The 14,515-nt window shown below is 37.5% G+C and overlaps 1 protein-coding gene across 2 annotated transcripts in view; it reads left to right on the forward strand.

Moving 5' to 3' along the window:
- Positions 1 to 14,515, forward strand: part of MED13L (mediator complex subunit 13L) — a 272,112-nt gene that overhangs the window by 200,657 nt on the left and 56,940 nt on the right. For both annotated transcript variants that reach the window (XM_054712354.1, XM_054712355.1), the window contains exons 5-7: positions 8,377 to 8,522; positions 11,477 to 11,668; positions 12,050 to 12,238. In XM_054712354.1, the coding sequence (XP_054568329.1) occupies positions 8,377 to 8,522; positions 11,477 to 11,668; positions 12,050 to 12,238 (527 nt within the window). The remainder of the gene's footprint in view (positions 1 to 8,376; positions 8,523 to 11,476; positions 11,669 to 12,049; positions 12,239 to 14,515) is intronic.

Genomic DNA, 14,515 nt, shown 5'->3' on the forward strand with positions numbered 1-14,515 from the left:
ATTAATCCTTTCTATTGCTTTTCTTTTTTTCTATTTTATGATTTTATGTTTTTGCCATTATTTTCATATTTCTGTTTTTATTGAGTTTACTTTTTTGTTTTGTTTTTACCTCCAACGTCTTGATTTGAATACTTAATATCATTTATTTTAAAATTTTCTTTTAGGCATATAAGAGTAAACTAGGTGTACCAGCTAATAATGGTGGATTTTGTAATCAAAGAAAACATGATAATTTCAAGAGAAACATCAAACGTGCTTTATTCAAAGTAATGTCCATCACTAGCTACACATTTCCCCCATCTTTCAGGTAATTTGTGGATACCGTCCCAATAGAACTTTTCTTATTTTGAGGCAAACCATTCAGAGACCCAATTTTCCACTTCTTCGTACATTTTGAAGTGCTGCTCAGAAAGTATGTGTGCCATCAATCGGGACAAGTGGTAATCTGAAGGAGCAAGGTCTGGTGAATATAGCGGGTGGGTTAATACTTCCCAGGCAAGATCTTTTAACCTGTCGTTAACTGGTTTTAAAGTGTGTGATGGTGTGTTATCATGAAGCAAAATTACTTTGCCGTGTCTTCTGACACATTCTGGTCGTTTCACGATCAAAGCATGGTTCAAATTGATTATTTGTTGTCGGTAGTGATCAGTATTAATGGTTTCACCTGGTTTTAGAAGCTCATAATACACCATACCTTCCTGATCCCACCAAACACAGAACACTGTCTTCTTTCCAAAGCGATTTGGCCTTGCAAAATGTTGATGGTTGACCTGGATCAACCCATGATTTTGTGCATTTGGGATTCTCAAAATAAATCTACTTTTCATTGCCAGTCACAATTTGATGCAAAAAAGACTTTCTTTCGTGCCATTGAAGCAACATTTTACTGATGACTTTTCGGTTTTCCATTTACCTTTTGTTCAGTTGATGTGGCACCCATTTTCCTCCCTTTAAAAATCTTTCCCATTGCTTGTAAACGATTGGAAATTGTTGGCTGAGCAACGTTTAATCTTTCTGTAAGTTGTTTTTGAGTTTGACACGCATCTTCATCCAATAATGTTTGTAATTGTTGGTCTTCAAACTTTTTCAGTTGACCTGGACGTTCTTTGCCTTTCACATCGAAATCATCACTTTTAAAGTGTTTAAACCAGCGTTCACAAGTATCTTAAGATGGAACATGTTCACCATAAGCTTCCCGAAGTATACGATAACTTTTTCCTCAAAATAATGTAATGAATTAAAACTTCCTGCAAATGCTCTTTTTTTGGCACGAAATTTGACATTTTTAAGCGTAAAAATATCTATGATGTTAACTCCTTCAGCAAATTTGACATATGAAGTTTTGAAGCTTGCTGTCAATACAACAAAATAGCATACATATCAAATCACATATATATAAACATATGTGTAACTCCATCTGTTGAAAACAATCCGCATTATTAAGTGGTACAACTAGTAAATTACTCTCTAAATACTGTTTTTACCAGATTTTGACATTATTCTCTTGTCATTAATTTTAAATATTTTGTGATTTCCATTGTGATTTCATCTGTAACCCATGATTTATTTAGGGAGTGTATGTTTAAGTTTCCAAACAAAGGGATTTTATTTCAAACTTTTTATAAAACTGTTGATTTTTAGCTAAATTGCACTGTGATTAGAGAATTTTCAATGTGTGTGATATCAATTCTGGTCTTGTGTCCTAGTACTCAGCCCTTTCTTGCACATGTTCTGTGTGTTCCTGAAAGAGAATAGATGTTTTATTTCTGGAAATCATACACACACACACACACACACACACACACACACACACACACACTCTGAGTGGCCAGATTATTATGATCTCTGAGCGCATAATAATCTGGCCACTCAGTGTATATCCTACATAATAAAAGGCTAATATGCAAATTGTCCCCTCGACCAAGTGTTGGACCAGCAGGCAGGCTGGCCAACCCTCCATGTCCCCTCCCCTGGCCAGGCTGTCCGGACCCCACCCATGCACGAATTCATGCACTGGGCCTCTAACAAACACACACACACACACACACACACACACACACACACACACTGAGTGGCCAGATTATTATGCGTTCAGAGATCATAATAATCTGGCCACTCAGTGCATATACTCAAGTTTATATATTTTTGTCATTTCAGTTTTTTGTATTCTTAATCATTTTTTTCTATTAAGTACTGAGAAAAGTATGTTAAAATCCTTATTAATTGTGGATTTGTCACTTTATTTTTATAGTTCTCCCAAATTTTAAAATATATTTCTGTTATATTGCATACCCTGTGTTCAAGATTATTTAAATTTCTTGCTGAATTCCTTTATTATAATGTACTGATGAACCTAAGTTTTAAAAAAAATAGTTTTTATTGTTATTTATATACCAGGTTTACTTTTATTCGGATTTGCCATGTATATCATTTCAACCTTTATTTTCATTTTTTTGGTGTGATTTTACTTTGTCTTTTGCAAGCAATATGTAGATGGATTTCTTAAAATTGTTCAGCCAATCTGCTGATCTTTGTCTTTTCCATAGGCAGAGAATGAATGAATGACTTATATTCATCTTCATTTTCACAATGATATAGCCACATTGCCTCTTTTCAAAAATTTCCTTTAAAATGGCAAATTCTCTCTAATGCAATGCTTTTGCACATACAATTTTCTCTTCTTGGAAAAAACTTTTACCACTTACCTCTTTTTTAACATTCAAGACTCGCTTTTAAAGTTGCCACTTTTTTTCAGAGAAGCTTGTCTCTGACTGATGTCTTTCTAAAACAGCACCCCTCCCATTATTTTCTACCTTAATACCTATTTATTTCTTTTATAACACAAAAGTTATTTAGGGATAAATTATTTAGTGGTAGTAGTATCTATACTAATAAAAAGGTAATATGCTAATTAGACCAGATAAACCAGATGTCTTCTGGACAAAGCCACGGTGGCGGGGGCCGAGGCAGAGGTGGTTAGGGGCGATCAGGAAGGCAGGCAGAGTGATTTAGGGGCAATTAGGCCATCAGGGGAGAGCGGTTAGGGGCGATCAGGCCATCAGGGGTGAGCGGCTAGGGGCGATCAGGCCGGCAGGGGAGAGCAGTTAGGGGTGATCAGGCCAGCAGGCAGAGGCGGTTAGAGGCGATCAGGCAGGCAGGCAGGTGAGTGGTTAGGAACCAGCGGTCCCAGATTGCAAGAGGGATGTCGGACATCCCCCAAGGGGTCCCAGATTGGAGAGGGTGCAAGCTGGGCTGAGGGACCTCCCTTCTAACCCCATGCACGAATTTCATGCACCGGGCCTCTAGTTAATACTATATTATACTAATCAGTTTACTTACATGTTGGTTATTTAATATTGGTACAGGGAGAAATATATGACAATAGCCCTAAAGGGAGTGACATGGTAAACAGAAGGTATTTCAGGGTTGGAAATAGACTTTTCATGAGTGAAAGGGAATAAGTATGGGAGTACCTTTACAGAGAAAAGAAAATATGTAGTCTTCTAGGACTCTGGGGAAGGGTGAGATAAGTAAAACTATTGACATTTTTAAGGTGAAAAAGATGTTAAATAAAGAATTACCTGAATCAGACCTGATTTACTAAGTAAATTAGACCTGATTTACCAAGAATAAATGGAGTTGTGAAGGCTCGGAATACTTATCAAGTGGAGTGCCCTAAAGGAATAGGAATTGAGTGAAATTACAATTTTTTTGGTTCTGTGTATTCATTTGAAAGTACCTTCTGGTCTATACTAGTAGGATGTTATTAGAAATGGTGCAGGGACTGGTTTAAGTTACATGTGTGATCATGTTGATGAGTGCATGTATTCTATAGGGGTGAATGTTGCATTGGTCTAAGGTAGAACGTTATGAATGTGCTATGAACACTATATTAAGAAGCAGGACCTGAATTCCTATTCCACTGTCCTCTGAACTGCTTGTGTAACTTTAGGCCCAGACCTGCCTTCACCATGAATTAGAAAGGGGTTGAGCTATATCATCTGTAAATCCCTTTTCACTTGTCAAATGATGAGATCGTATGAAATAAAGTTGAGTGTTTAAGGGTTCAGATAAAAATGGTTTATAGGTGAGAAGAAGAAAGAACAAGTATGGAGCTTATAATAGCTTTTACCTCCTAACACCCTATAACATTATATCTGTAAATGTACTTGTAGAGCCCTTTGTTTTTAATATTCATTCACAAATGTGATCTCATTTTACTTATATAAAAACTAGAGGCCCGGTGCATGAAATTCGTGCATTGGGGGGGGGTGTCCCTCAGCCCAGCCTGCACCCTCTCCAATCTGGGACCCCTCGAGGGATGTCCGACTGCCCATTTAGGCCTAATCCCGGTGGCAGTCGGACATCCCTCTCACAATCCAGGACTGCTGGCTCCCACTGCTCGCCTGCCTGCCTTCCTGATTGCCCCTAAATCGCTTCTGCCTGCCAGTCTGATCACCCCTTAACCACTCCCATGCCAGCCTGATTGATGTCTAACTGTTCCCCTGCCAGCCTGTTTGCCTCCAACTTCCCTCCTTTGCCGGCCTGGTCACCCCTAACTGCCATTCCCTACAGGGTTGATTGCCTCCAACTGCCCTCCCTTGCAGGCCTGGTGCCTCCCAACTGCCCTCCCCTGCTGGCCATCTTGTGGTGGCTATCTTGTGTCCACATGGGGGCAGGATTTTTGACCACATCGGGGCAGCCATATTGTAGTGTTGGAGTGATGGTCAATCTGCATATTACTCTTTTATTAGATAGGATAGAGGCCTGGTGCATGGGTGGGGGCCAGCTGGTTTGCCCTAAAGGGTGTCCTGGATCAGGGTGGGGTTCCCTTGGGGTGTCGGCCTGGGCGAGGGGCCTGTGGTGGTTTGCAGGCCAGCCACGCCCCTGGTGATCCAAGCAGAGGCCCTGGTATCTGGAATTTATTTACCTTCTACAATTGAAACTTTGTAGCCTGGAGCTGAGCCAAGCCTCCTGCTGGATCCGTGGCTGCTGCTTGGATTTGTATACCTTCTATAATTGAAACTTTGTATCCTTGAGTGGAGACCTGGGCCCACCAGAGTGTGTGGAAAGCTTGGCTGCTTCTGTTGCCGGGGAAACCCAATGGTAGCCATCTTGGCTGGGGTTAATTTGCATACTCACCCTGATTGGCTGGTGGGCATGGCTTGGTTGGTGGGCATGGCTTGTGTAGCGGAGTGATGGTTAATTTGCACATTACCCTTTTATTAGAGAGGATATATGGTGGTAGGGATAATAGTTAATATCCCCATTTATAGTAATCTAGCTAGAGGAATGAACATTAAATTTTAGGTCTTGTTGCAGTTGTGCCTTTAAGAATGCCATTAGCAAACTGGACTTTTGAGTGTATGTTGCGATTGTCTCATATCAGTGTGATCATTTTCTTTTAAATGGTTGCACAGTATTACTTTGTAGGAATATGTCATAGTGTAGTTAACCAGTCCTTTACTGATGGACATAATGGCTGTTTTAGTGTTTAACTATTATAAGCAGTGCTATAAGCAATCACTGTATAATAGTTTTATTTTCCTGTGGAATAAAGTCTTAGAAGTGATATTGCTAGGTCAAAGGGGAATTTCACTTTCCAGTCTCAGTATTGTCATTCTTGCCCTCTTGCTTTACATAATCTTAGAAAAAGTAGAATTTTATAGCTTGAAAGGGACTTAGGCACCATCAAATTCAGTGGTTCTCAAAGTGTGGTCCTTGGATTAGGAGGAGCAGCAGCATCACTTGGAACTTGATCAAAATGCAAATTTGTGGGGCACACTGTAGACCTCCTGAATCAGAACTTCTGGGGGGCCCAGCAGTTTGTGCCAACAGCTGCTTTTACATATAAGGAAACTATAATCAGAAAGGTGAAGTATCTTAACCAAAAATTATATAATTACTAGAGGCCCAGTGCACGATATTCATGCACAGGTAGGGTCCCTAGGTCTGGCAGGCAATCAGGGCCAATTGGGGCCTTCCAGCTGCTGGCTGGGGCCTTCCTTCCCCAGCTGCCCAGCCAGGACCTTCCTTCATTTCGTGCCGCCCCCTGGTGGTCAGCGCACATCATAGCATTTGAACTCCCAGTCTCCTGATCGAACTCCCGAGGGGACACTTTGCATATTAGCCTTTTATGTATACAGATTGGTGGCCTCTGTTATATTTCAACTATAACTTGCTGTTTTTCTTATGTTGTTTTAATTTAAAAAGACATTTTGTTTTTAAAGTTATCAATATAAAAAATAGTTCATTGATTCACTGCCTACTTTTTTCAGTTGTGCTTCTCTGCTGTGTTTTTTGGGACACAGCAAATTCAAATGAATACTGTTTTGAAGTTTCATCATGATTCTTTAGATTCAGCTGACATTTTAAAACCAAACCTTAAATTGGCTCCCCGGTATTTTTCACATACAAGTCTCTTTGTTGTCTCAAGAGATGACCTCTGACTTCTTTTTCAGACTCCTTTCCCATCCTGTCACGCCATTCCTCCTTTAGAATTTCCAAGCTATATTCTGCTCTTAGCTACTCTACTCCTTGCCACATATGGTCTCTCTTACCTTTTCTTTTCTCTGTACTACTAAAACCCTATTTTTACTGGTTCTTGTCTTCTTGAAGCATTTGGGTCTTTGAGATTGAACAAATCAGTATGGCTTAGCATTCCTATAGCATTTTGTTTTTTCATTCTGTTTCTGTATTCTCCTGGCTTTATTTTATTGATGTGTGTTCATAACAGTCTTATTAGCTTATGTGCTCCTTGAGCGCAAGGTCATGTTTTATTCAGTGTCATTTCAGGCTCCTTGCACCAATCTTTGCACTTACTAGTTGGTGGATAAATGTTGGTTAGCATTGTTCTTATGCACAGTTGAGAACCAGTGGAAAAGAGAACGTATTCTGTACTACCCTCAAATATCTATAACCCTAGTTGTTTGTAAAATGCTATTGATTACATGGGATTGTAGGTACAAATAAGCATCCATTTTATATCAACCCTTCCTTGAATTTTACGGATGGAAATTTAACCAGATTAACTTATATTTTGATCCTATTATGTGCCAGGCATAATGTTGTTTGTTGAAGATGACCTGTTTCTACTGTAATTTTCATACAGAAAGGACAGTGTGTTGTTATTATTTTCTTATTGTAAACTTGAAACATAAGAAGTATGGTATCAAGAGGATGTTTAAATTTTTTAAAATTCTTACAAGATTATAGTTACTGTCTTGTTTACTGTGTTGTGCTAAATACCCATATGCCAAGACTAGGTGTTTCTTAATGATGAAACTTCACATTATAGTAAAACACAAAATTTTCTCAGGTTATCTTAAGATACTTGCCAAGAAAGAATATATATGCTTTGCTGTGTGATGGAATGGACATTTTATCACTTTTATTTTTCTTTTTCCTTAAAGCCTTATAATTTTATACTTTCATAAAATTTAATGTTTTGACTGGTACTCAAAATACACTTTATAATATTTTAAAGAACTTTTGAAAAGGAGCAAATTTTGGCGATGAATTTTTACATGGTTGCCTGGTGCCTGCAGTGATTTGGTTCATCAGGTACATGCTCTTGTGAGCTGTCTTGAGAAGTGGAGATGTTATGGCTGGCTTAGGGCCAAAGTTAACAACTTTGAAATAATGTGCTACTGTAGGAATTTTGAAATTATTTTTTTCCAAGACACATGATTTTTTGTGAATTTTTTAGCTAATTGTGTGGAAAACAGGGGATGCTGTAATAAAATTTTGAATGCTTTAATAAAATTTTGTGATCAGAAGTAAATTGTAAAAATAAAGTAATTAATTGCCATCTCATTTAGATACTTGTTTACCTTATCAGCTGTATATTGGGAATTTATATACAGTGGTATCTTTAATTGCTATTTTAAAGTCAACAGTGTTAACTTTACTATAATGTAAGCTTGTAAGTTTGGTGTTATTGTTATAACATACCAAACCTAAGCAAAACTATTTTGTCATTGTCCCTAGACTCGATTAAAAGCCAGTTCAGATACTAGTACATGAGAAGGTAGAAAAATGTCATTCTTTTTCTGTTCCCAGGAATGTATAAGTCAGCACAGGAGACTTTTTGCAAATGAAACAGGAAGCATTCTTTACAACAGCTTTCAAAATTTCACAATGCTGCATAACTAATTTTTCAGACTTATCTGGCAGCTTTAATTTAGTTAGTTGCCAACAAGTGATTGTCATATTACTTGTCCACAATCAACTGGAAATTTATGCTGTTAATATCATCAGAGGCAAGTTTTGCTGAATGGTTGATAAAGTGAAGCAATAGCCCATCTGTAGTTCTTGTATCTAGCATTCATTTTATATCAAAATGTAGAGTTGAGTTTCTCATTGTTTCTTTTCCAGTGAACATTTGTCCTGTGCTTTCACATTCTTTCTTCATGGGGAAAGTAATGTATGCACAAGTGTGGAGATTGCCCAACACCAGCCAATTTATTTGATCAATGAGGAGCATATACACATGGCTCAGTCTTCACCTGCACCATTTCAAGGTAAGTAAATGGTGATGCTCTGCTCTCCCTCTTTGCCCTCTCCCTCCACCTTACTGGCTAGCCAGCCATCTGCCCAGTTAGGTTTTGCAAAATGAGATATTATCTTTAATGGACATTTTAAAGTTAAGCATAAGGGTCAGTTTCTGAAGAAGAAAGACCAACATTTCACAATCCTCCTATATAATACAAGCCTAATATGCTAAGTGTCCAGTCATCCGGTTGGCTGTTCAACCAATCAAAGCATAATATGCTAAGGCTGCTCAACCACTCGCTATGACGTGCACTGATAGTCGACCGCTAGACCAGTAGCTATGACGTGCACTGACCGCCAGGGGGCAGATGCTCTGACCGGTAGATTAGCTTGCTGCTGGGGTCCGGCTGATTGGGATTGAGGAAGACAGGCCGGACATGCCCTAGAGCCCTCCCACAGTCCCTCCTTGGCTGGCCAACCTCCCGCGTCCCTCCCCAGCCCTGATCGTGCACCAGTGGGGTCCCTTGACCTGGCCTGCACCCTCTCTCAATCCGGGACCTTTCAGCGGATGTCGGAGAACTAGTTTCAGCCTGATACCACAGGCCAGGTTGAGGGACCCCGCTAGAGCATGAATTTGTGCATCGGGCCTCTAGTTAAATTATAATAGCTTGCTGTTTTTTTTGTTGGTTTTTTTTTGCTGAAAGTTTATCACATATACAAGGTGGTCTTATGTGAAGTTGAGTTGAGAAATAAAATGTAGAGAATTCCTTCAGAAAAAAAGATGAATAAGTATTTGAAAAACATAATCTTTATAAATTAAAGGTTTTTATTGTTTTGTTTGTTCCACTGTTTCAAGAATGCCATCATTTGCAGATAATTACTATTAGACTTAGTATTTGAAATTTTAATCAAAATCAAGTTTCTAGAGTTGTATAATATATAATTTCTTCAGTGACGGTAATAACTTTATTATTTTCTCTTAATAATAGGCTACATTGATTATAGGCATTTGGTTGAATTTAATAGACATTCATATTTTTATTAATTCTCAGCTTATCACCGAAATATCACCAAAATAACTCCATGTCCCTTTTCTCTAATTGTGCATTCTATATATTGTTGGTTTTGTGTTGGAATTCAGAATTTTCTATGAATAAATTTTAAAATATTTTAATATTAGATTGAGCCATATGGAAAAATCTTTTTTTTGATCAGTCCAATTTGTCTTTGCTAGAGATGTCTGATTAAAATAGTCTTAGTATAGTACACAATATAATTTTTAAAACGCTGATATTTTAACAAACATGACTGAAGTATTTTTATTGATATAACCGCCTGTAATATTAGATAAATGTGAATGTTTATCCTCCATATTACTTATGATTGCCTTTTTGGTTTTCTATAGATGATTCTGATTTAATTTGATAAAAGCATCTGTTTATTGCCCTAAAGTATTACCTACTTTCCCCCTACCTCCCACTTGCAACATATTTTAAACTATGTTCATTATTATTCTGTAATTTGGGGTGTTTTATGTATGAGCTGCTATAAAAAACAGCCCCATTCTCAGACTGTACACTTGAGAGTTATACATTATGCACATATTATGGATTGTCAAGATTACTTAAATACTATGTTTCCTTGACTGTGAAGGTGCTGAGGACCATCTGACTTCATTCTAGACGTTATCACTCAAAAGAACAGCATTTCTTTATGGTTACAAAAGGAATTACTAGTCATAAGGGAAGGTAACTAACTTAAGTTGATAAGGATACTTTTAGGAATACCAGGTCCCTATAGATCACTTAATTTTAAAGCTTACTGGTTTGTTGCTAATGCTTCAAATCATAGAGAAAACCTTTGTGGGACATTATCCTGCTTATTTCCCTAGATTAGTGTGAGGAGGTACATTCTTAGGGCAGGTGCTGGCCTATAGATAACTGTAGTGAACATGACATTGATGTAGGAATTTCCTAGAAGTGTTAATATAGGAAAATTGCCCTTGATTAACTGTTTTTGGAGTCAGTAATTTTATCCCATTTGAATCAGTGAGGAACAGCAGAAAGGCACCAAGAAATATGTGATGTCTACAGCTATCTCTGTCTTGATTGATGTGGTATACCATCCACTGTTAAAAAAAAAGCCATCAAAAAGAAAAAGAACATCCCATTTAATAACTATGCTGAGATTTTTTTTATTATTTTTTTTTAATTAGGAGTAAGAAAAAGTGACCTCTTTATCCCAGAGAAGTGTTATTCGGAAGGTTGAAATACTCACCCTGACGCTAAGAACTGGCTGGGTTACACACAACACTATGTTAACTACATTTTTTGTGTCTATCTCAGTGAAAATTACATCAAGGTCAATTACTGAAAGAGAAAGATAGAAGGATTTTGAGTTCTTTACTTTAGTAAAATAAATTTTATTTGGAGTTGTTTTATCAACAAATCTCTAAAACAGAGATATACTTGAATAATGAAGCATCATATTTTATAGTAGGTAAATTAAGGCTTTTCTGCTATTAGAAGTTTTATTTATGCATAATATTTTGGTTACCACAGCCTTTAGGAAGTATCAGGAACCATAGGAAGAGTGTTCAAGTTCTTGGCAAGTTTTGGGGTTGTATTGAATGGCTTTATTCTGTTATGGAAGACTCAGTGTTTATGTTGTATGAGCTATTATCAAATTGATAAGTATAAGCTTTAACATAGAGATAATTTATATACTGTGTGTCGATATAGCTGTCTGATAGTACTATATTTCCCCCATTTGATTTCCTTCAAAAATTGATGTGAGTTGAGAGGAATATAAATAAGAAGTAGTAAAATGAAAAACTTAAAAAAAAAATCACACTTTGAAAGGAGTTAGCAAATAAAGAGCAATATACATTAAGTGATGCTATACTTTAACCTAAAAATACCACAACACTTTAGTAGGAATTATTACTGTGATCTGTAACATATGTTTCTCCTCCCTGCCTTAGTACTGGTAAGTCCTTATGGATTAAATGGCACGCTAACAGGCCAAGCATACAAGATGTCCGACCCAGCCACCCGTAAGTTGATCGAGGAATGGCAGTATTTCTACCCAATGGTGCTGAAAAAGAAAGAAGAATTGAAAGAAGAAGAGTTGGGATATGACAATGATTTCCCCGTGGCAGTCGAAGTAATTGTTGGTAAGAGAAAATATTTTGCCTGAAGAACTTTATTCTCTCTTCTTCTTCCTTAATTTAAAAAGATAATCACTCAGATTCATAAAAAATAATCTCCATAATTTTCCCATTTTTAAAATTCTCTTGACACAGTGGTTATACTGAATAGTTATCTTGCCTGAAGCACCAATGGTCCCTGGATTCCAAATGCTATCATTATAATTTTGGAACACATGGTTAAGCAGCTATTAACTTAAGGAAGAATGAAACATATCACTTTTTGTAGGACCTAATGAGTATCCCATGCTCACCAGAGCTTTGACTCTGACCACTGGAATAATAAAGTTGGCAGTCTAGTGTGAACTTTCTCTCAGCCCTGATTTTCTCCTTGCTCTTTCCTTACAGGTGGTGTCCGGATGGTTTATCCTTCAGCTTTTGTTCTGATCTCTCAGAATGACATCCCGGTTCCTCAGAGCATTGCAAGTGCTGGAGGCCATATTTCAGTTGGGCAGCAGGGACTTGGTAGTGTGAAGGACCCAAGTAACTGTGGGATGCCTCTTACCCCGCCCACCTCTCCAGAACAGGCTGCCACAGGTGAGTACAATCCAGGAATGTTCTGGGTGGACGAGATCCCAGAAAACTATATAGTTCCCTTGCAGGGAGAAAACTCATCTTGAAAAATTCCTGGTGAAAGAGTTTTGAAAGTAGGGTAACATGGGAATTTTACAAAATGGAAAAGGAAAAATTTAAACAGAATTTATATGTTTCAGAATTTTAGTCTCTAAATTATCCAGTTAAATAATTTAGTTGTTTCTCTTAAGTTCTATACACACATCTGCCCCTTTTAACACATGTGCATGCATGTGCTTACATACTTTCAGGAAACAAGATGAAGGCTGCTTCTTTATTGTAAACAAATGGGAAACACTACATCAGACTGTGGCTGGAACTTTTGCTCAGTTGACTATTGCCAGGCAGGGATGTGTCTTGGACAGTTCTTTTTCTACTTTGATAAAGTTAGGCCAGCATCCAGGAGCTCTGAATAAATGCTTTGCCCTGTCAGTAATCTTTGTCCATTAATGATGTTTTCCAAAATGTGAAAATTTTGACAAACAGTTTTCCTTCATGGAAAAATTCAGAAATTGTTTAAATTGAGAGGATTTTGCCTTTTTGTTGAACAGTATATTTTACATATTAAATTTTGTGGTAGTTGACTTTCATTGGAAATCTAGTCACTAAGGAAAAGATATTCATCATACTTGAACTGCAATGGGATTATTTAATAGGCATTTAATGTGGACCATGTTGGCAGGAACATCAAAATAAATAAAGTCTTAGCTGCTAAGCTTTGAAAACACTCTCAAGCATGCTGCACACCAACATGGTAATTTTCATGAGGATTAGATATTTCAGTTTCTAGCATACTGCTTGCCACATAGTGGGCCTTCCATAGACGTTCATGGTTAAACAGTATGTTGGGAAAAGTATAGATTTTGTGATTGAACACACCTATTTTTAAAGCCTGTCTGTAGCTTTTTAGGTTAGTGACCTTATTTAATTCTCATACTTGTTCTGAACCTCAGTTTCCTTCTCTGTCAAATACTCCGTTCTTCTTTTTAAAAAAAATATTTTTTTATTGATTTCAGAGAGGAAGGAAGAGGGAGAGATAGATAGAAACATCAATGATGAGAGGATATCATTGATTCCTGCCTCCTGCATGCCCCACACTAGGGATCGAGCCCACAATCCAGGCATGTGCTCTGACTGGGAATCGAACCGTGACCTCAGGTTCATAGGTCAACACTCAATCACTGAACCACACCACTGGGCACAAATACTCCATTCTCTACAAGGTTGTTATATGTATTAGGTACTATACTTGACAGAGTTGTGTAAACAGGTTCACAGTATATGCATGAATTATTCTGATACTGTGTGGGAGACATAGAAATGGACAACATGTGGCCGGTGTTTCTAAGGGCTGTGCAGTTCCTAAGATGATGGAAAAATATGCATCTGGCTCTAACTTGGTAGAACAGAGAGTTTGGATGATTCCTTGTGAAAGGATTTGCTCAAACAATTTTTATTAAAATACTTGAAAACGAAAAAGAAGAACTACTTTTATCGTCTTTTATAATACTCACCATAGAGAAGATACATTAAGGAAAGATTAGAACTATTAGTATTTTGAAGTTTTAATCACATTTCATATAAAGGTTCTATTTTTAACAATTGCACTCCGTAAGTTGTCATCCCTTTTTGTTTTATTTATTTTGCCCAGTATTTAGTGAAATTTGTATTCAGCTTAAAATTGAAGACTTACTGTGTGCATAAATAAGGCTTTGACCTCTGATGGATAACTTCAGAACTCTAAATGTCATAACTCGAAACTGAGAGGTTTTGTTTATGGTGGGTTTCAGTGTGGAGTTCATGGCTATAGATCTTCCAGCTCCTTCCCCTCTTACTCTATGTATGTCATTGTGCTAGGTCCTGGGTAAATAACTCCCCTGATGCTTCCTCCCTAAAGCAAGCAAGCAAAAAATAAAATAAAAAGAACACCAAACACAATGAAATAAAAGTTACTGGAATCTTTGTTGTAAAATGAACTTGTCCAAATGTGTACATGATGATATGTGAATTACAGCTTAAAACTCTTAACTGCTCCATCAGAAAGAGTCCTGCTCAGCTTTGTCATTCTACAGTTGACTAACATTGAGCATTGCCATGGTTTTCTAGATACAGGATGAAATGGGTTACTTTGCCCCCTAAAGTGGCCAAGGTTGCCTAGAGTAACAGGGGACCTAGGAGGGCCATTGGTTTTGGTGAAGTCACTTGTGAATAGGCACATCAGCTTGCCTCTTCTGTTTATGA

This window comes from Eptesicus fuscus, chromosome 23 (genome assembly GCF_027574615.1).
Source record: "Eptesicus fuscus isolate TK198812 chromosome 23, DD_ASM_mEF_20220401, whole genome shotgun sequence".
NCBI lineage: Eukaryota > Metazoa > Chordata > Mammalia > Chiroptera > Vespertilionidae > Eptesicus > Eptesicus fuscus.